Raw genomic sequence first — 23,032 nt, 5'->3', positions numbered from 1 at the left:
AGACCAAATCCTACACTGTTTGTTTTTCTTTTGTAATTCAGCACCCTGCATGGTAGTTACTTTGGGTACCAGGAGCATTGCGTTATTATGTTGAGATGCAGCTGAAATTGAGTGTAAACGCAACACGTTAACAGGTGTAATTTGTTTGTTGGATAATTTGTAGGGGTTGCTAATTAGCAAAAAAAAACATTCATCATCAACGTGAATAATAACCCTCTCATTAACAATAATTTACCACTTTTTAACAAATATCATATCTGCAACTACTCATAGTACATTCACCATAATATGTACCTGAAATGAATTTAAACAACAATTCACACATTCATGTGATAACACCCCAGTGACAGCAATTGCTGCAACAACTATAGTGTAAAAGTCCTTGAAACTTAAACTATTCCAAATAAAAGTTCCTCTATAACGTGATGTGATTGTCACACACAAAACGATGACCGATCTTTCGTGTAGAGAGATGTAGCCACAACCTTCCACGTGATCCTTCACCACAGCCTCGATCATCCACACCAAATAAGTGATTGTAATATGATTCAGCCTACCAGATTTTATTGACCACTTTATTGAAAAAGTTGGTCAATAATCGCTTCTGCAGGGTTGTGCCTGCTCACATGCTTTTAACCTGTAGACAATTTCAGCCTTCCTCCTCACAGACAAGTACGGGAAGTGCGGTATATAGAAAACAGATAGAAAGCCTCCATAGCGTAATTCAATTTTATTAAGAAAATTAAAAAAAATACACAGCCAAATGGCTCCTTACTTGAAAAAGTGCCTTTCTCCCGGCACTTTGTTTGTTACTGCAACTTTAAGGTGAGAATGGGCCCTTAGAACAGGGTATGGCCCGGGATGATTTGGGTATTAGCCCCTACCCAAAGGTGGTTTGAAAGCACTACTTGAGCTACCTACTGTACATGGAATCAAGGGAAATTTCAATTACTTTCAGTGGACTGCCTTACTCTTTGTCGGTTGCAGAGTTTCCGAGAATGCATTCGTAATTTTCCTACTATTTAGCTTAGCATCAGGAATTGTTGTTTTTTCAAAATTCATTTTCTGTAAAAGGCCTGATGATCCTTTCTTCCCCTTCTTTCAGTTCCTCCAGCATCTCTGCTAGATGATATTGAGGCTTCTGAGCAAGAAGGCAATGATGACCGGATCGAAGGAGTACTCTGTGGAGCAGTGAAGCAACTTAAAATAAACAGAGCAAAACCAGATCCTACATTGTACTTAAGTTTAATGTACCTTGCAAAAATGAAGCCCAATATATTTGCAACAGAGGGTGTCATAGAGGTGAGGCTTGTCTTTATGTACATGTATATGGATGTTTTTTGCATGTTTGCATATTAGGTACCATTCACACTATGTGCAGTTAGCTATGCCTTTCCTCGTGTATAAATGCAGGTAACTGCAGTGACTAGGGTTGCACCAATACCGGTATCTGTGCCGGTATTAAGCATTTGCACGAATACTTGTGCAAATGCTCCGAAACCTGAAACCGATACCTTTTGTAGTGTGATTTGAGCCCATACAAAATTAATAGCCTCAAATCGCATTTGTTTTAAATCTGCTCAAATTGTACTGCAAAGGTTTCGGTACGCGGCATTGGCGTACTCGCTGGTAAAAACCAGTATTGATGCAACTGTAGAAATGACACATAGAAAACAATAGTTTTTTGTGTGTCATGTTCACACCAGAACATTGTGTTTTTCTGCATTTCAAAGCTGTGCAATTTTGTGTAACACGTTTGCTTAATGTTGCATTGCAACACACAGACATACTTGTAAACGCTCACAAATGCAATGCACCTTTTCCGCACTGCAGTTAGGTGAGAGAAAACATGCCTTTGAAAAATAAAAGGACTTTGTAGAATAACATGTATAAAAATCCATAAACAGGTGGAAAATGCAATTAATTGCATGTGCGTTTTTATGTGCGTTGTAGTGAGAATGGTCCCTTACAGATTCTCTATGGTTTTTGTGAAAGTGTTATATTACCTGAACCTTATTCTGATCAGTGTCAACTTAGACCTGTACTATAGGCTAAAAAAACATTTAATCCAGTCATGTTTCCACAGAAAGAAAGAAAAGGTTTTCAATCTATATACTGTACATTTAGAAGAGATCAGCTTGGTATTATGTTATCTGGGATTATTAATGTTTGATCACCTAACATCCCAAAGTTACATGAATCGGTCATCCATCTTTTCTGCACAATTGCTTACTGATTAATATTTGCAGAGAAAACCTCTTTTTGAATTTGTTCTCTGTTAATATTATTGCATAGTATCTTTGCACTGTAACTGTCCATTTTTCTTATTGTTTTCAATAAAATGTGAAGGGTAACTCCACTTTCGTGGGGTAACAAAAAGGGCAAATAAATAAAATATAGCATATACTATTGCAGCTCAAGTCATAAAAATGACCTTTCCTTTTCAATCTGCAGCTCTGTCATTTTCTGTAAAATGCAATGTGATATGGCTACCTGGAGATGTTCTGTACACGTAATGTTTACAGAATGCTTCCCAGAAACATAATTTCCTGCTTGTGTGATTGGCTCACTGATTTTCCCATTCTATGATTTTCCACTTTCTATGGTACCATTTTTGTAAGTTAGTTCTTGTAATATGCCACTACCTAAAGGTTTTACTGTCAGAATTTTGTGTAATTTGAGGAGTATTCATTGTAAAACTTCGTACAAGCTAGTTTTATTTTTCAGATATAAGTTGAGCTCCAGGCAGAGAGCTTATTACAGGGGTGAAATACGTTTAAACTGTCTTATCTGCCAAAGCATTTTTAATTCTGCTTAGCTAGCCTTGTGATCCATGAATCCCTTCCAGATAGCATAGCTACTACCTTACCTCCTTTACGAGTGGCTTCACACAGCCCCGCTGCTCTTTTGCTAAAGTGCAGCTAGTCTGTGGTTTTTGTGCAGGTTAGCTGCTCTTTCCAATAGACTTCTATGTAGTCCTGCGGGTTTGGTTTTAGAAAACGCACCAAAACTTCTGCATGCTGCATCTTTGGTTCACTTTCTGACACCACACCAAAAGTTCGGGACATTATAGAAGTCTATGGGAAAGTGCAGCTAACCTGCACGAAACCCATTGGTTAGCTGGGCTTTGCCCAAAGTGCAGTGTGACCACACCGAGACAGTGTGACGCTACCCTAAAGGGTAAGCCTTATGGCTTGGCCAATGCTTCACTCCCAGCCTACTGATTGGTCAATGATGGAGTTGCAGCACACTGATAAGCTCTCCTTTTAGATGGTTTAGAGAGAGAGTGATAAACAGGTACTCTTAAATACAACTGCTCACACCTATAGATCTCAACCCCATGGATGAAAAGAACTGGGTAGTTTCTGTCCTGTGTCCCCACATTTCATTCTACGCATGTGCTGTGCAGAGACAGCCTTTTATTGCTTGATCATATATGGCAGTGATGGTGAACCTTGGCACTCCAGATGTTTTGGAACTACATTTCCCATGATGCTCTTGTACTCTGCAGTGTAGTGGAGCATCATGGGAAATGTAATTTCAAAACATCTGGAGTGCCAAGGTTCACCATCACTGATATATGGTATGACAGAGGCCATGATACAGTATCTCACAAAATGAGTACACCCCTCACATTTTTGTAAATATTGTATTATATCTTTTCATGTGACAACATTGAAGAAATTACACTTTGTAAAGTAGTGAGTGTACATCTTATATAACAGTGTAAATTTACTGTCCCCTCAAATACACTCAACACACAGCCATTAATGTCTAAATTGCTGGCAACAAAAGTGAATACACCTCTAAGTGAAAATGTCCAAATTTGGCCCAAAGTGTCAATATTTCTTTATTGTACATCAAGGGGACACAGAGCCACAGTAATTACTGTATGGGTTATATGGCACCTTCAGGTGATGGACATTGGCACACCCTAGACAGGAAGTATATATAACCCCTCCCCTTACCGGGAGTACCTCCGTTTTTTTGTCTTAGGTTTTGGTCACGAATAAAGATGTCCTGTGCTGAGCTTCACTGGAAAAATCGTTGGGGCAAGCCATGCAACCAGATCCATTCAAAGTGTCTTTTCAGGCCGAATTGAATGGTACCCAAGCCTCATGGCAGAAGAAACGAGGTCTTGCCTGTAACGCTTCTCTTTTTAGAACTGGACCAGTGCTTGATTTTTTTCAGCCATATTTCCTGGTGGGGTGCTTTACAGGTCCAGGGATGTGGATCCCCCGATAAAAAAGGGGCCCCGGTCCCTGAAGGTTAGTGAGTGGTGAAAATTGGATCTGTCAGGTTTTACCACATAACCCTGCAGCTGGGTAAGGTAAGGGAAATTGCTAAAGATTTTTTCTATTTCTTGTGGGTTTTCTCCTTTTAAATAAATGTTGTCATGCCTAAAGTCGCCACTGGGGGGCTGTCAAGAGCACGTATCTGATTCCATGCTTGTCAGTTCGTTCTGTGTCCATACAAGCTGCACGCTTCCTCCATCCCAAGTAAGATGTGGGAAGGGTTTTTTTTTTTTCTTTCAAATGTTCCCCACCTGGACAGAGGTACCTCTTCTCTCCAGGAGGCAGAAGGTGCATGGGCCAGTCAGCGATATGCCGAGCCACTCCCGTGTTGGAAAGTTGGACGGAGAGGGTGGGGCTTAGCGCAACGTTGACGTGTCTCAGATGTTCACAAATGCAGGGCTGTGTCTGCTATAAAGTGCACCTTTTTTCAGATGCATTCAGCTGACGGGGGACGACGACGACAGAACAGACGGGGGCATGTCAGTGTTGGTGACACAGGCATTCCCAGGCCACATTTATTTATTTTGCATCAGGCTAAGCATTAATAGCAGCAGCAGTTGCTGGACTATTTGCTCAGCAGTGTACCTCTACATTTTGTGCTGGGCAACATGACCAGAGGGAGAGATTCAAATACCTCAAAAGACAAGAGCACAAAGGGAGTCGCCCTCCGACTCTGAGGACCCTCCCTCTGCAACATCACCCCCCCCCCCCCAAAAAGCCTAGGGAGGCTGGTCAGAGTGAGCCATCGGGGTCATCAGGGGTTCCAATTGCTTCTGACAGTCAGCCCCTGTCTATATTACTGAGGAGCTTTTTTCCTTAGTAATATAGAGAGGAAATTGGAGGAAAGATTAACAGCTTTAATCACATCTTCACAGAGTGGAAGAAAACGCGTTAGGTCCCCTTCTACTACCCAGGATCCTCAAACAGAGGAACAGTCAGAGAGGGAAGATGAATCCCCCTCGGGACTGTGAAGAGAGTGATGACTCTTCTTCCGAGGAATGAAGTGGGGAAGGACCACCTTCAGCTTCACATTCTGAGAAATTGGTGGTGCATTCTCTTACTGAAATGGTCCGCTCTTCAATAAAAGTTTGACTTGTCCGGTTGACAATGCGCAAATGCTTAGGAATCCAATTGATTAAAAATTGTAATTCCTGTTAAAAAACATTTTCTCCTTGGCAGGTTCAGTGGCTCAACCTGTAGTGGCGGCAATTGGGGTATGTCAATCCTTAAGAGACCATTTGAAACAGGTGCTCAAGGTTTTCCCTGATGAGTAGACCCAGGATTTATCAAAGCTGGCAGCGGCTTCGTGTTTTGCAATTGATGCAATCAGAGATTCTATTCTATTCTTCAAACCTTTTGGCTTACGCTTGGGTAGGTAGATATGCGTAGAATCCTGCGGTTGAAAAGTTGGTCAGCTGAAGCGCCATGCAAAAAGCTCCTGGCTGGTTTTCCTTTCCGCTGTGAAAAAGCTGTTTGGGGATGATTTGGACAAATATATCTAAAAGATATCAAGTGGGGAAAGTACCCTCTAGGTTGGGTCCTCAACCTAGAGAAATCTTCTTTAAAGCCCATGAGAAGATTAGAGTACTTGAGTCTGGTTATAGAAACAGCCCAGAAGAGGGTGTTTTTACCCCAGGCAAAGATCAGCGCTATAAAGGAGCTGGTTCAGGTGGTCAGGGCAAAGAAGGGTCCTTCTATTCGCCTGTATGAGGTTGTTGGGGAAGATGGTGTCTTAATTCGAAGCAGTTCCCTATGCTTAGTTTCATTCGAGACTGCTGCAAAATAGTATCCTGTCTGCCTGGAACAGGAGGTCAAGCTCTAGATTTTCCAATGCGGTCGTCCCCAAAAGTGTGCCAGAGCCTCAGTTGGTGAAGGATATCCGAGAATCTGCAGAAGGGGAAATCCTCCTTAGCCATTTACCTGGAAGGTGATAATAACAGATGCCAGCCGTTCGGGTTGGGGAGCAGTCCTGGAAGAGGCATCTGTCCAAGGAAATGGTCCAGAACCGAAAGGACTTTGCCCATCAACATTGTAGGGATTTGGACAGCGCACCTAGCCCTAAAGGCCTGGGCATTCAGGTTGTGGAATTCTGCTGTCAGGATTCAATCTGACAATGCCGTGTCTTATATTAATCACCAAGGGGGCACCAGAAGTGGCCCAGGGAGAGATAAACCATATCCTAACCTGGGCAGAAAAGCATGTGCCGTGCATATCAGCAATCTTCTTTCCGAGGGTAGAGAACTGGCAGGATGACTACTTAAGTCGCCAGCAGTTGTTCCCAGGGGAATGGGGTATCCCGGACATAGATCTGTTTGCGTCCAGGTCCAACAACAAAGTCGACAAATTTATGTCAAGAACAAGGGATCCACTCTCACTGTTTTATACATTCACTCCTATTTTGCTGCTACCTTAACTTCTTCGCAGGATCAAGCAGGAAAGGAAGTCAGTAGTCCCTGTGGCCCAGAAGATCTTGGTATGCAGAAATAGTAAAGATGGCGGGTAGAGGCCCCATGGACCCTACCACCACGTCCAGACCTGCTAAAGCAGGGACCAGTGTTCCATTCTACTTTACAAACGCTAAATTTAACGGCTTGGCAATTGAAACCAACATTCTGAAGAATTGTGGGCTTTCAGGCTCATTGATATCTACCTTGATTAATGCAAGGAAACCAGCTTCCAGAGTCATTTATTATAGAATCTGGAAGGCATGTTTCCTGGTTTGAATCCAGGGGTTGGCATCCCAAAAAGTATGTCGTAGGTAGAATTCTTGCCTTTCTGCAAATGGGGTTAGAGATGAAGCTGGCCTTGAGTACTATCAAGAGCCAGGTCTCTGCCTTATTGGTATTATTTCAACGTCCGCTTGCTTCGCATTCCGAAGCTTTATACAGGGGGTAACGCAGCTTAATACACTGGTTAGAGCACCCCTGAACCCTTGGGACTTGAATTTAGTTCTGTCGACATTACAGAAACAGTCTTTTGAGACAATATGACATATTCTCTTGGTCCTATTGACAAGGAAGCTAGTCTTTCTGGTAGCCTTGTCTTCTGCAAGAAGGGTATCAGAATTAGCGGCTCTTTCTTGAAAAGAACCATATTTAATCATTCAGAAGGATAGAGTAGTATTGCATCCTCATCCTAATTTCTGCCAAAGGTGGTTTCAGGTTTTCATCTAAATCAGGATATTGTTCTACCTTAATTTTTTTCAGAACCTTGTTCAGACTCTTCAGATCCGGTATGGACTTTAAGGGGAACCCCGCGCCAAAATGAAAAAAAAAATGGTACGGTGGTCCCCACAAAAATCCATACCAGGCCCTTATCTGAGCACGCAACCTGACAGGCCACAGGAAAAGAGTGGGGAGGAGAGGCCCCCCCCCTGAACCGTACCAGGCCACATGCGCCCCCCAAAGCACTGTGTCCCCATGTTGATGGGGACAAGGGCCTCATCCCCACTACCCTTGCCCTGTGGTTGTGGTGGTCTGCGGGCGGGGGGCTTATCGGAATCTGGAACCCCTTTAACAAGGGGACCCCCAGATCTTGGCCTCACCCCCTGTGTGAAATGGTAACGGGGTACAAATGTACCCCTACCATTTCACAAAAAAAGTGTGAAAATCCCCTGTTATTAAAATCACTGCTCTCGAAAAACTTTTTTTTGCATTGATACATTTCCCCTGGGGCAGGACCCAGGGTCTCAAACACTTTTTATGACAATACCTTACATATAAGCCTTAAAGATTAGCATTTTTTATTTCTCCCATAGACTTTTAAAGGGTGTAACGCAAACTTTCGAATTTGGCGCGAGCACCCCAAATTGCTATTCGGCGAACATCGGGCTCATCCCTACTTTACATTGTAGAAAGTGTAATTTCTTCAGTGTTGTCACATGAAAAGATATAATAAAATATTTACAAAAATGTGAGGGGTGTGCTCACTTTTGTGAGATACTGTATATGCAGTATGTGTTTCTGCTTTAATGTGTGTAAGTATATTTTAGTGACGAAATTGAGTGGGATTTGGGATTCTGTGCTAAATTTCACCTATCCTTTTAAAAAATAAATTGGTTGTAAATCCTTACATGTACCCCATGTACCCCAGTGATGCACAGAGATGAAACAAATCCTCCTACATACATTGCACCTGTTTATCTGCAGTCTTTTCTCTTTACATATTCAAAGTCCAGAATTTATAAAGCTTGTTGGAGCTTTTAAAAAAGGGGGTGGAAAGCTATAATTACTCTCTGCAGAGCTCAGTGAGAACAGCTCTGACAGCTGATTGGAGAGAAGAAACACACCCCCTTTGCACAGCACACAGGAACAGAGCTGAGGCTGTCAATCAGCTGGAGCTCCCTCACCTGTTATCTTTTTTTCTTTTTTTTTTTTCAGGTGTTAGAAGTGATTCATGCTGATAGCAAGGAACAAAGCATCAAACAGAAATTACACTTATTATGCAGGCCATACACGGTCGAATTTCGAACGAATTTTCTTTTCAAAATCAGAAAATTCGTTTTTTTTGTGATCCGATGATGCCACCATTGATTTTCGAAATTCGGCCGACCAAGCCTTCAATTTCACCTCATGTTGCTACAGAAAAGAATTTTCTTGGCTGGGAATCTTCTTTTCTCTCCGTACATTTTCTTTTATCTCCGTACATTTTCTTTTATCTCCGTACATTTTCTTACGTTTCTCGCACGATTCTCCCATCATTGATTAGAAAATCGTTCGTTTTTCTAAAAATTTCCAACATGTCCGATTCCTCAAATTTTATTTCTGCACGAAAATCGGCTGTTGCTGCAGCCCACTAATGGTGCGAAATTCATACGAAAATTCTTAGATACGATTTTCGAAAGAAAATTCTTTCGAAATTCGAACCGTGTATGGCCGGCATTAGTGTTGTTAATTGAGACAAGTACACATTTTAGAAGAATATACTTTGTTCATATTTCATGTCTGAGATTTACAACCGCTTTAAGTGATTTTTTTTTTATCATTCATACAATACTGATTTTTCATTTTTGCTCTATTTGCCTAGAGCTCAGTTGGTTATCTCTAATATCCTTTTGTATGATCAGCTTCTTGATTTTGGTATTGATATATGCTTTTGTTTCAGGCTTTGTGCAGCTTGCTACGAAGAGATGCCACAATAAATTTCAAAGCCAAAGGCAACAGCTTGGTGTCCGTTCTGGCCTGCAATCTTCTAATGGCAGCCTACGAAGAAGATGAAAACTGGCCGGAAATATTTGTAAAGGTTGGAAAGATGCAAAATTAAAGATAGCCCTGAAATAGATGTTTATATTTTTGTTTTCTTCTATATTAATAGGTTTTAATGTAATGTCTGTGCAGTCTTTTCACAAATTCTTGAACTGTTTTTTTTTCTCAAGGTTTCCATCTTGGAATAGGAGACTGGCTTATCCAAATATCTTACCTATGGTTTTCTGTTAAGAGGAATGGTACTCAACCTCCTTAATGATGGAGGAGTAACGTAACAAGAAATACACTGAGGGGAAAGGTGGAAGGAGGTACAACCCTTCCGGAAGATGGGGGAGGTGGATAAATCCATTTCTCCGGAATCAGATCCTGAGGCAGGCCAGAGTCTGGTTTTATCTTAGACTCAAGGCTTTTGTGCGGTTCTTCAAAGAAGGGGTACAGACTAATCTGAAGTTACCACTTTCTGTATCCAATGTTCCAAAGGTTACATGACTGAAAACTTAGAATTCCCAGTCTTCCTCGGTACAGCCTCACTTGTGTTATATGTGGCCAGAGTTTCCCTGAAAAGCCGTTTGCTCCACTTAAATAATTTGATTAGCATTATCCCATGTTAAGTAAGTCTACCAAAAAATTTAATATTCCTGCGGTAGATAAGGCAGATTCCTATCTCAACAAGACCTTCTTGGGATCGGTGGACAAGGTACTTGTATTCAGGTATACTTTGGATAGGCGTCTGGAGACTCTAAAACCTTCTTTGCTCTAGTAGGGATGGCCTTACAACATGCTGTTGCAGCTGTAGTGTGAGTCAGGCCCTCAAGGTCTGGGCTTGTCAGATGATGAGTTATAGAGGCCACAGGGATACAGAGTCAAGCATATACCTGAAGGAATTTCCCTGTACCCTTAAAAGAGAAGTAATGTTTTTTTTAAATTTTAGATTCATACTTACCTAGGTGGATGCAGCATCAGACCGATGCTGCAGCTGTCGCCCGCCATCTCTGCACTGAGAACTGAGGCACCGAACACCACCAATGGGTCGGTTTTAACAGATCCAGAGAGGAGAGCTGCTGCCTGTCAGTCAGCGTCTCTCCTCTCTGATCCTCCACGCTTATTGGAGCAATGAGCTGTGGAGGGGCGGGGAGTGGCCGTTTTAGCGGCTCGCTGAGACTGCCATCAATCAAGGCACTTGGCGGATCCAGATGTGGGAAGTAGTGATGAGGCGCTGTTTTGACTGATGGCAGTGACGTCAGCGGAGAGTGGACTTCAACGGTCACAAAACTAATTGACCCAGAGGAGCCCAGCCTAAAAAGTTCAGACCGGACTTCTTTAATTTCTTGGTGTGATGTCATAAAAGACTTCATCCAACAACTTTCTCATCTGGGTGTCTGTACAGAGGCATATGATCTTATGGCAAAAGTGTTGGTCAGTGGTGCGGCTTTGGAAGAAGCAGGTTGAATGATTACCTATTCAAGGGAAGCATTTATTTGAACTGGCTTAGATGATTACATGCAAGGTATCTGTGCCCCTGGTTCAAAAACCTACCACCTTTTCTATTTTCAAAAGTGTTATTTTCGCCAATCAGAAGCCTCATGACCCAAGCCCCAATTTTAGTTCTGCAAGAAGACCTGAACTCAGAAACCACCTAAGCCAGGAGACAAGTCTTCCTTGCAATGAAGGGTACCCCACTTACTCAGTTAGAGGGTTGTTTTCTGGCATTCATGGACATTTGACAGGAGATTTCGGACACTTGGGTCCATGGTAAAGTGGCTCGGGGTTGGAATTTCAGAGCCTTCCCCATCTGTGTTTTATGCTTTAATTTTTTCTTTGAATCCACAAAGGATGACAGTCTTTTTCAAGCTCTGGATCACTTGCTGTCACAAGGAGTGATTGCTCCGGTCAAGGAAAATAAAAAGTTTCATGGTTTTTACTTGAAGCTCTTCACAGTTCAAAGCTGATTGATGATATTTGTCCGATTCTGGATCTGAAGGGACCCAAATGCAAAAGCTCATTCTGGAATCTGGTTGGTAATTGCCTCCCTTCAGAAGACATTTTTCTGGCATCAGTGGATAACAACGGTGCTTATCTGCATATCACGATTTTTAAATGTCACTAAAGTTTCTTCCAATTTGTGGTGTAGGGTAGACAATTTCAGTTTTTGGCACTGCTGTGAGGTCTGTCCACTCACCCAGAGTGTTCACGAGAGTACTCCGGTTTTGGGGCTCCTACAGGCTCAAGGCATTTCCATTATAGGTTATCTGGGTGATTGTTTCTGTGAGGGCAGTACACCCTGCTTCTGGAATTCATTGTGAATCAAATGGTGTGGACTCTGGTAAAGTTTGGATGGATCCTGAGATTTCAAAAGTCAGCCTTAGTCTCGACTCGGGGGTTGAAATATTTTTAGATATGAGTTTGAGCATAGTCTATTTGAGAGTGATCCTTTCTCAGGATAAATGTCTTACTCTGCAAACTCGGGTGGAGCTGCACACTCTGTGAGATGACTCAATCCATTTTTACGCAAGGGTTTCTTTTGCCCAGTTTTACTCCAGGCTCCTCCAGTTAAATACATAGGACAAAAGAATGTAGTTTCTGGACTCCCCAATGTATACCCCAAGATGAGACTGTATCTGGATTGGTGGAGTTCTTTGCGAATGCTTGAGATAGGAAAATTGTTCCTCCTTCTGAGCTGGAAGGTCCTCATGACGAATGCTAGCCTGGTGGGGTGGAGTCAAGTGTTGGACATCTTTCAGTTTAGGGAACTTGGTTGCCACAGGAGAGGTTGTTTAATTTCCAAAACCAGTGACTCCTGAATATTTGCTTTTGATGCTCTGGTGATGCCCAATTTATGCCTTTCAGCCTTTACAACTAATATTTCATCTACTTTTCTGGATTTGGGTGGAAGACATTCCTGTGATTCTGATCGCCCCAGTCTGGCCCAGGAGAACGTGGTACTCCAACATTGTAAACCTGTTGTTGGATGAACCATGGACCTCTCCAGATTAATCTAACCTCCTTTTTATAAGGTTTGATCTTCCATCCTCCTTTACAGTCATTGGCTTTAACAGCATGGCTGTTTAAGCCGGGATCTTAAGAGGCAGGGGGATATCTGGTTTGGTCAGTCCTACTCTGCTGAAAGCTAAAAAGGTGACTTTAGGGAGATTTACCACAAGGCAAGTCTTATTTTTGCCTTGTGCGCGGCTCCAACTTTTTAAATATGTCGTGGACCTTATCCTGATGTTTCTTTAATCTCGGATCGACCAGGGATCGGCCTTGAGTGCGAACAAAGGTCAGATTTCAGCTTTGGGGGTCCCTTTTTTGAAGACCCATTGCTTTGCATTCGTTGGTGTGCACCTGTGTACAAGGAGTCATGTGGTGTTCCACCGGCTAAGACTCTGTTGACTTGGTGGGACCTCAACGTAGTACTCCTATATTGCAGAAATCACAGTTTGAACCCATCCAGGGTATTCCCTTGGTCCTTGTAACATGGAAGGTTATTTTTCTGGTTGACATTCCTTTGTCTTGCAGAGTTTCAGAACTGGCTGCTCTTTCCTGTAAGGAATGGTTCCTGGTTCTCCACCGCGACATGGGGATTTTATGACCTCAGCCGTCCTTTTTTACCTAAGGTGGTCTCTTCGTTCTATCTTAGCCAGGAACCTGTGTTGCCTTCTTTCTGTCTTAAACCTCACTCCTCATGTGGTTCCTGCAGTCAAGAATTTACCTGATAACAGCTGCTGCAATTTGTCAGTCTGATTATTTTTTGTACTTCCCAAAGGAAGGGTCACATTGCTTCCAAATCTTCCATTTCTTGATAGATCCATCATCTTCTCTCTCAAACCTATAATCTAATGTGCAAAGTTCTTCCATTCTCAGTGATGGCTCATTTCTACCAGGCATGTTGATGCTTCCTGGGATATTTAACATCAGGCTCAGGTTTGTAAGGCTGCTAACTGGTCATCAGTTCAAAGTTTTACCAAGTGGACGTTCAGAGTTGAGCAGATGCCGCCTTTGTCGGAGGGTCCTGCAGGCAGCTGTGTGAGGCTATAACTTGTTCTAGTTGGGTTATTTTGGGCCTTTTGGCTTGTTGTCCTCCCCTCCTATTCATTGTTTTGGGACATTCCTATCGTAATGGATATGAAGATACCCAGTGTTCTTGGATGTCTGATAAAGAAATGGGATTTTTGGTTTACCTGTTAAATCCTTTTCTTGGAGTATATCCCAAAACACAAGGATCCCAGCCCTCTTCTTTTGTTGTTCCATGGCTTGTTCCAAAACTAGGCTGTGTGGCTGTGAGGGATTTTACATGAACAAGCATTCCTGTGTTTTTATGTTTGTTTTTTTAAAGGATTTTACATGTAAGCCATAATGCTGATTCTTTGATTTTAATGAAGGTGTTTATACATAGATGTGTGATTTACATGTACTGTTTTTCTTTAGGTGTACATAGAAGACTCTTTAGGAGAGAGGATATGGGTGGACAGCCCTCACTGCAAGACTTTTGTGGAGAACATCCAGACTGCATTCTGCACTAAAATGCCCCCCAAAAGCATGGCAGTGCTCGGAGAAGCTGGCCGAGTTGCTGGAGACCTCAGTGCTGGTATTGCTGCTTGTAACTATACTGTTAATACAAACTATAGCTTCACTTTTTGAAGTTGAAATTTTTAAGACTAGAACGTCACCTGTGCTTTATTTTACAGTGCATTAATGCACACTATGTTCAAGCTGATTTCCAGATTTCACTTAAAGAGGAGGTCTGCCCACCTCTGCAACAATTAAAAGCCAGCAGTTAAAAATATATTGCAGCTGCTGACTTTTAATAATAGGACACTTCCCTTTCCTGGAGTGCAGCGATGTCGGCACCGCAGCTGATGTTTCCATCAGCTGTCAGGTGCTGCCGTCACCATTGCTGATAAGGGAACCTGGCAGTGTAGCCTTACGGCTTCACGTTGGGTCCCTACTGTGCAGGCGCGATGCACTGCTGCACTCTCCTACTGGCAAAGAAGGAAGAGGGAGCCAAACTGTGGTGTAATTTGCCATGGCCCAGACTCCTGAAAGGTGCCAAATGTGGCACTGGAGGGGGGGAGGAGACAAATGAGCAAAAGTTCCACTTTTTGGTGGAACTCTGCTTTAACTTTAGTTTGTTTGGACCAAGCTGGTCCAAACTTACTATTTCCTTCACTTACAGTTGCAGTGGCTGGGAGCACTGTATAAACTGTATAGCCTCAGCCACACACAAAAGTATTCTATGAATTAATACAAGTCTTCCTCTGATTGGCTAAGGTGGAGTTTATGATGTCATCAGCCCTCCTCTCTGCCTCAGCCTATCAGAGGAAGCTTTTTATTAATTAGTAAAATACAAAGTTTTCACTGAATGGCCAAGCAGCGCTCAGCTCAACTATTTGTTCTGGGAGTGGGACGGGAAGGTCTTGTACCGTTTCCAGAACACAGTGCTGTGTACTGTAGCCACATTAAGTTTGTGCTACACTCCCAGCCACTGCAACTGAAGTAAATAGTTTGTTTGGACCAAGCTCGTTCAAACAAACTATTTAAAGTTAAAGCGTTTGTTACTCCAACATTTCATATTCTTGATATGTACCTGCTGTACTTCTATGAAAAAGTCTCCTGTTCACCTAGCCTCCTATTGCCTCCTATTCAAAACCGAGTACACTGTAGTCAATTCTCTAACTATGCTTCAAACTCAACCTGTTCTCCAATGATTAGACCCTGACACACCCCTCCTGCATAGCCTTTCACTCTGAAGATCAGTTTACGGCTGTTTCTCTTCCCCCAGGTCTTATACAGCTGAGAACATAGGGAATGTGATCATATGAAAGGGGGGGGGGAAAAATACATTTATCTTCTACTTTTTTTTATATCCATACACAGATATTTTGCCTTTCATTTCTATTTTAAACTGAATGTGTTTTTCTTACAAGGTGATGGTTTACAATCCCTTTAAATTAATCCTGAAGATCATTGTTAAGACAGCCCATTCATTTTTGCCAATGCACATCAACATACAAATAAAAAAAATGCACATGGCCCTTCTTACAGTGTACCACACAGTATGTGCTATGGCAGGTTGTGCAATAACTGTTACTGTACATTGAATGGCACTGCAATGCATTGCATTTGACCACGTTTCTTGCTGCAGTGTGAGTCTAAATGGCTCCTTGATGTCTTTTATTTTTATTCATACAATTCATAATCCAACAACTGAAATAAAAATGTTTATTGCATTGTTACACCAGGCAACAGTCCTCACCCATCCTTGACAGAGGAGGAGGATAGTCAAAGTGAGCTGCTTATCGCTGAGGAAAAGCTAAGCCCTGAGGAGGAGGGACAGTTAATGCCACGGTATTTTATCTGTTCCTTAGCAATTTTATTCTCCGTATATGTTAAAATTCAAGTGTTTATTAGGCTACTTTGTGCTTTTCATAGTTTAAGACTGCTCCTTTAAAGACCATATGCTGTATCCATTACAGTTCTTATTACTTAGCCAACTACTTCAGTGTCAAGCAAGTCAACTAATAAATTTGTTTCTTTTTAAAGGGTTAGTTCACCTTTACATTAAAAAATGCAGGTAAGGGGTGTTTGTAGATGAAAGGAAACCCTGCAGCTCCTGAATAAAGTTGAATCATGCCCTTGCTATAGGTGTTAGTCCATTTATTTACCTTTTGAAGCCTGACTGGAATACTCCCAGGACTTTGCTAAGTGAGGCCTAGTCATATCTGCTCACTTCCACTGTCAGTGAGCGCTTTCTCTGACTCAAACCCCCTCACATGTTGTTTTTTTCTCCCCTGATACTGATACATTAGGTCTGAGTTCATCTTTTGAGAGCTCACTCCTGTGATGGTGATGGTGAAGGTGAGCAGTAACATCTAGCCCTCACCTAGCAATATCTTAGGAGTATTCCATGCAGGCTTCAGCAGGTACGTAAATGTCCTAAACCTATAACAAGGGCATTATTCAATTTTAGTCACATCTGCCCAGTTTTGTTTTAATCTACATGCACCCGTTATCTGCATAGGCAGTTTTTTTGGTAAATGTGAACTAACCCTTTGACCCAGCCTTTCTCAACCTTTTAAACCCCAGAGGAAATTTTTGGGTCTCGAGGAACCCTTACCAAAACAAATTTATCAGGGGTCAATAGGAACAATGCCCTTTATGCAGGTGGCCAATAGGAAGAATGTCCCACTTAAAGTGGTGCTCAAAATGCCACTCTTAAAGCGATGTATAGTCTTTTTTATAAATTTATATAAGAAGGCTTACCTGTAGGTAAAAAAAAATCTCCTAAACCTTTACGGTTTAGGAGATATTACCCTGACTGCAGCGGCGCATGCGCACAAGGAATTCTCGGCTGAAAGTCGGGCAGACGCCGGACCCTGCCAGAAAGAAATCTGACGCGCGCATGCGTGGGAGTGACGATATCGCGGCTTCGGCCACTCACAGCGCCGTAGCCTCGATACTCAGAAGACACGCCGAGGGAACATGTCAGCTCCCTTGGCGTGGATCGGGCTCGATGTCGGGGCCTCGTTCTAAGGTAGGTATTTCATAATGAGCTAGTATGCCGTGCATACTAGCTCATTATGACTTTTCCCTTGCAGGTCAAAAAATAAACCATCAGCGGGTTTACTCCCGCTTTAAAGACAGCTAAAAAGGTATTTGGTGTCATGCTGCTGGTTTTGCTAGGTGATGCTGATCTTTGAACTCTGTAGGCACCATCAAAAAGGTGGCTCATCACTCATCAGCCACAGCTCAAGGAACCCCTAGCAACCTCTTTAGGAACCCCAGGGTTTCACAGAACCCTGGTTGAGAATGGCTGCTTTAACCTATTATAGTCCACTGTTTGCAAGTCTGTGTTCTGATAATTCACCAGGGTAGGCAGTTAAGGGAAAGTGTATATCCACCAGCATATACTGGATATGCATGCTAATATTAGTTATGTATTTGCTATCAGTAGGCAGTTATCAACAGCAATGGTAAGTGAAAGGGCCCAAAGAATGAACTTTGCCACTCTTGTAGAAGTGCTGCGTGTTACCGTCTGCTTTGATGCTTCTCAATATATCATGACATTCCTTAGAATATAAATGACACATCCAGCACAGGAGTGGGATGCACTCACAGTGCCTTAGCTGTGTGTAGACCTGCATTAAAAGTTCTGTAATCTCACCTCTGAAGTCCTTGAGGGCTACAGAAAAATAGTGATATAACCCTCTAGCACAAGGTTTTTGAACCTATTTACCTTAGAGAAACCCTTGGCAAAAAGTTTGAGATCTTGGGGAACTTCTGAAATAATGCTCAGATTCACAGCTCATGGCAATATGGTGCATATACCGTCCAAGTTTCTGAGATGGGAAAGAGGGACACATGTGAGCAAAAACTATGTAGGCAAAAGACAGACCCATGCCGCACCCCACTGCCAATTCAAAAAAATGGGATGAAGGATATGTTTACATTATTTACGTTTTTTTGGGGTGGAACATGTAATATGTTCTGGCATCTACACCTGCTCCCAATGATCCCCTCCTCCCAATGACTGTGGACGGGGGATGTTTTCCCTGCACCCTCTGTTATAAATTGAAAACGTCACAGCCTTGCAGGTTCCATCTGCATGGCCTCATCATTCATTTACAGTTTCCTGTGAATGAACATACTACAAGTACTGTTAGGTGAGGGATTTTGCTGTTCATTGATCATCCTGCTCTTAAGTAACTACCTGTATCAGAAGTATGAACAGGCAGCTATCCTGAGATTCTGGCATTGCACCAATGATCTACTAATTGTGGGTGCAATGTTCTGCAGACTCTTTTAGAAAAAAAATAGTAAATGTAACTAAAAAAGTTTTTTTTTGCAGCAGCAGCAATTTAAGAATTAGATGTAAAGTTTAGCACTGTAAAACACTTTTTGAAAGATAAGTAATGCATTTTTATTCAGGTATCATATATACAGTAATGGCCAAAAACATTGGCACCCCTGTGTTTCTGTCAGATAATGCACCACTTTTCCCAGAAAATAGTTGCAATTACAAATGTTTAGGCATTCTCATGTTTATTTATTTTCTCATGTTTATTTCTTTTGTTTGTATTGGTATGACCAAGGCTTTTTTCTTAGAGAATAGGTGCAGGAACTCCCCCTTTCTGAGTCACCTCTTTTCTCTGCCCCTACCCACCTATGAGCACCATTCCTTGGTTTCATCCCCTACTCCTCTCCCAGTACTGCCTTTTGTATAGAATACAGAACCAAGTATCATTTTGTAATTTGTATGGAATTTTTATGAAATTTGGTAATGACGACAAGAAAAGCAACAAAATTCCCCCCAAGCAACAATAGGCTCTTGGCATCAACAACAGATTGCTCACAGCCAGCATCAATAGACTTTATGGCAGTCAACAACAATAGACCCCTCCCTCAACAGTAGATCTCTCCGAGCAACAACTGACCCCGAGCAGTATAAGACCCCCCCACCAGAAACAATAGACCCCTAGTGCTGGAGGTGCCGGAACTGCGTTCCTCCGCGTTCCCGCTGAAAAAAAGCCCTGGGTATGAAAGTGGAGAAACAAAAAGCCAAACCTGACACAAAACTCCAGAAATGAACTGGACAAAATTATTTGCATCTTCTAAAACTTGTAAGAAATAATTGCATTCCAATTGTGGGATGCTCCTGTAGTTTGTAATTACAGGTGTTGATGATATAGAAATTACAACCAACTGGTAACCAAAATGGTTAAAATGGTTAAAATTGACTCAACCTTTCTGTTGTGTTCTGTGACACACAGAGTATGGAGAAGAGACAGAGCAGCAAAGAATTTTCTGAGGATTTGAGAACAAAATTGTGGAAAAGCATGGAAATCTTTAGGGCTGGTTCACACCAAAAAAGGCACTCCAGATCCGTTTTGGATGTGTTTCTGCATGCGCGTTTTTTGATGTGTTCTGGTGTGTATTTGATGCGTTTTCAGATGTTTTTTTTTTCACTGTATTGGGTCTGGTGCGTTTTGATGCATTCCAGTGCATTAATTTGCGTTTTGATGCGTTTTACTGCATTCCAGTGCAGTTTTACTTTTTTTTTTCCTGGAACTGGAATGCCCTGGAACTGACTGCACTGAGTGTGAACTATGCCATTGGAAACCATATAACCTACTTTCCATGCATTTTTGATGCAGAAAAAAATACAGTGTGTGCTGTGATCTCTCAGGAGATCTGAATGTTCCTGTGTCCACTGCGCAACATTTGCAAGAACTTTACAGCCCATGGCACTGTAGCTATGCTCCCGTGGACAAAAGAGAAAAATTGATCAATGATTGCAACGAAGAATTGTTTGAATGGTGGATAAAGAACTTCGATCAACTTCCAGACACATTCAAGCTGACCTTCAGGCACAGGGTAAAATTGTGTCTACTCGCACGATACGTTTCCATCTGAATGAAAAGGGATGCTATGGTAGGAGACCCCACTGCTGGGACAGAAACATAAATAAGCCGGATTGGAGTTTGCTAAAACTTACCTGAGGGAGCCAAAATGCTTTTGGGAGAATGTGCTGTGGACAGACGAAACAAGATTACAGCTTTTTGGAAAAGCCCATTCTACTGTTTTCAGGAAAAGAAATGAGGCCTTTAAAAGAAAAGTAAAGGAAATGTTTGTTTTTTCTGATTAATACTTACCTAGGTGGATGCAGCATTAGTCGGATGCTGTATCTGTCCCCTGACGCATCTTCACTGAGAACCGAGCGATCTAACACCGCCGGTCACTTGGTTTTCACAGCTCCTTAAGTAGAGAGCTGCAGACTATCAGCCACAGCTCTCTGCTCTTCTCCCTCCTCGCTCATTGGAGCGCTGAGCTGTCGGAGGGGACAGAGCAGCCGTCCCAGGCTCTCGGCAGCTTTCTGAGAGGCCGAGCTGGGTGTCAGTCCAGGCATCTGGCAGATCCAGACTCAGATCCAGACTCCCAGTCAGTTCAATGTTCTCAGTCTGTTCTCTGCTGAAAACAGGTCACAGGAGTGCAAAACTAATTGTGATCCATAGAAGTATAGCCAAACGAGCTTTGGCTATACTTCTCCTTCAAAGAAAATAATACAGGCCCTACAGTCAAACATGGTGGAGGTTCAATGATGTTTTGGGGTTGCTATGCTACTCCAGGCACTGGATGTCTTGACCATGTCCATGGCATTAATCTGAAGACTACCAAAGAATTCTGGGCTGCAATGTAGGGTCCAGTGTCAAAAAGTTGAGTCTCTTTCAGAGGTTGTGGGTCTAAAAGCAGGACAATGACCCAATTTTGAAGTTTTTTGTGGAATGTGTCAGATTTGGCTTTTTGTTTCTCCACTTTTTTTGTATCATACCAATACAAACAAAATAAATATGAGAATGCCTCCTCAATGTGAAACTTGTGCTTTCTTTTTCTGTGCAAATTTGAGATGAGCAGTGTACAAGGGTTTAGCAGGGCAGAGCACAGGGGGTCTGTAAGGCACATTACAGTAATGGGCTTCCTTTACACGCAGAACAGTGCAAGCTTCTGTGGGTTCTGTCCTGGCACACTGTTCTCCGATGGCCCTCCTCTAACATCCATACCAGTTACCTGGGATGGACAGGAGGGGCAGAAGGGGCCGGCAGGGAACAGCAGAGACAGTGGCTGCTTCCCTGCACTGCTTTGCATGCGGGGGGAATTTACCTAGTGTCAACTTAGTGGAGATGCAATCTGTCAGCTGACTGTGATTAATGGGTAGATCACTGGACAACCTCTGGCGACTCCTAGCAGAACCCTGGTTGAGAAACACTGCTCTAGTAATGTTCTAGTGCTCTGATGGAAATCTCTCTGCACTCTTTGTAAAACAATGCATTGAAAAAGTATTCATACCCCTTGACATTTTTCACATTTTGTCATGTTACAACCAAAAATGTAAATGTATTTTATTGGGATTTTATGTGATAGACCAACACAAAGTGGTACATAATTGTGAAGTGGAAAGAAAATAAGTGGTTTTCAAAAATGTTTACAAATAAATATATGAAATATGCGACGTACATTTGTATTCAGCCCCCTTTACTCTGATACCCTTAACTAAATTCTAGTGAAACCAATTGCCTTCAGAAGTCACCTAACTAGTAAATAGAGTCCACCTCTGTGTAATTTAATCTTAGTATAAATACAGCCATTTTGTGAAGCCCCCAAAGGTTTGTTAGCAATCCTTATTGAACAAACAGCGTGATGAAGGCCAAGGCCAAGGACACACCAGACAGGTCAGGGATAAAGCTGTGAAGAAGTTTAAAGCAGGGTAAGGTTATAAAAAAATAAATAAAAAATCTTTATCGTGACACAGAGCCACAGTAACTATATGGGTTATATAGGTCACCTTTAGGTGATTGACACTGGCACACCCTAGACAGGAAGTTTAACTCCCTATATAACCCCTCCCCTTACCGGGATTACCGCAGTTGTTTTGCCAGTGTCTAAGGTGTTGGTCACAAGTAAAGATGTGCTGAGCTCCGCTGGGGTAATCCTTGCTGGGGCAAGCTATGCAGCCTGATTCATTCAAAGTGTACCCAGCCAAAGGTCAAATTGAATGGTACCTGTGCCTCGTGTCGGAAGAAACAAGGTTTTGCCTGTAACACTTCTCTTTTTAGAGAACTGGACCACGGCATCCAGTGCTTTGGTTCTTTCAGCCATATAGTTTCCTGGTGCTTTATAGGTCCAAGGGTGTAGAACCCCCAATAAAAAGGGGCCCTCAGTCCTTGAAGGTTTTCTAATGGAGCCTGCCATGAGGAGTGAAGATTGGGTCTGTTGGTTTACCACAGAACCCTGCAGCAGGATAAGGTAAGTGGAGAGTCCTAAGGAATTTTTTAATTCTTATGGGTTTTCTCCCTTAACTAAATGTTGACATGCCTAAAGTCGCAAACTGGGGACTGTCAAGAGCACGTACTTGTTCCATGCTTGTCAGTCTCGCTCTGTGTCAGTAGAAGCTGCAGGCTTCCTCCAGTCCCAAGCCTCGGGTACGATGTTGGAAGGGGGGTTTTCTTTTTAAACACCCCCCACCTGGACAAAAGTTTCTCTTCTATCTCCAGGAGGCAGAGGGAGCATGAAACAGTCAGCCGTATGCTGCGCCTCTCCTGCTTCCACCACCATGGTTCTCCCATCAGCTCTCCTCCACCCCACCCTCGCCCCACATGGCAATCTGGTCAGATCAGAGGCCTGCTTGCGGACTGGAAAAAAAGTAAGGGGGGGTGGCGCTGTAGGAAGTCAGAGGGTGGGGGGGCAGGGCTTAGCGCAGCATTGACGTGCCTCAATGTCTACATCGCGAGGCTGTGTAGGCTATAAATGCAACTTTTGCAGGTGCATTCAGCTGATGGAGGGACACAGACCAGATGGGGGCATGTGAGTGTTGGTGACACAGGCATTCCCGAGGCACGTTTACTTAGCATCAGGCTGAGCATTAATAGCGGCAGTTGCTGGACTATTTGCTCAGCAGTAGGTGCATTTTTTGGGCAGTACCTCTGCATTTGTGCTTTGCATTATGGTTGGCAGAAGAGGAGGTACAAATACCCCAAAAAA

The 23,032-nt window shown here is 42.7% G+C and overlaps 1 protein-coding gene across 2 annotated transcripts in view; it reads left to right on the top strand.

The window, feature by feature from the left end:
* The window catches only part of INTS1 (integrator complex subunit 1), a 226,165-nt gene that overhangs the window by 29,148 nt on the left and 173,985 nt on the right, over positions 1 to 23,032 (top strand). For both annotated transcript variants that reach the window (XM_077449122.1, XM_077449121.1), the window contains 4 exons: positions 1,106 to 1,302; positions 9,399 to 9,536; positions 13,925 to 14,084; positions 15,739 to 15,844. In XM_077449122.1, coding sequence (XP_077305248.1) covers positions 1,106 to 1,302; positions 9,399 to 9,536; positions 13,925 to 14,084; positions 15,739 to 15,844 — 601 coding nt within the window. The remainder of the gene's footprint in view (positions 1 to 1,105; positions 1,303 to 9,398; positions 9,537 to 13,924; positions 14,085 to 15,738; positions 15,845 to 23,032) is intronic.

This window comes from Lithobates pipiens, unplaced genomic scaffold (assembly GCF_037356315.1).
Source record: "Lithobates pipiens isolate NorthernLeopardFrog02 unplaced genomic scaffold, aLitPip1_a1.2 Scaffold_22, whole genome shotgun sequence".
Lineage (NCBI taxonomy): Eukaryota > Metazoa > Chordata > Amphibia > Anura > Ranidae > Lithobates > Lithobates pipiens.
Note: the sequence above shows the minus strand (reverse complement) of the source record. Positions and strands in the feature narration are given on the sequence as shown.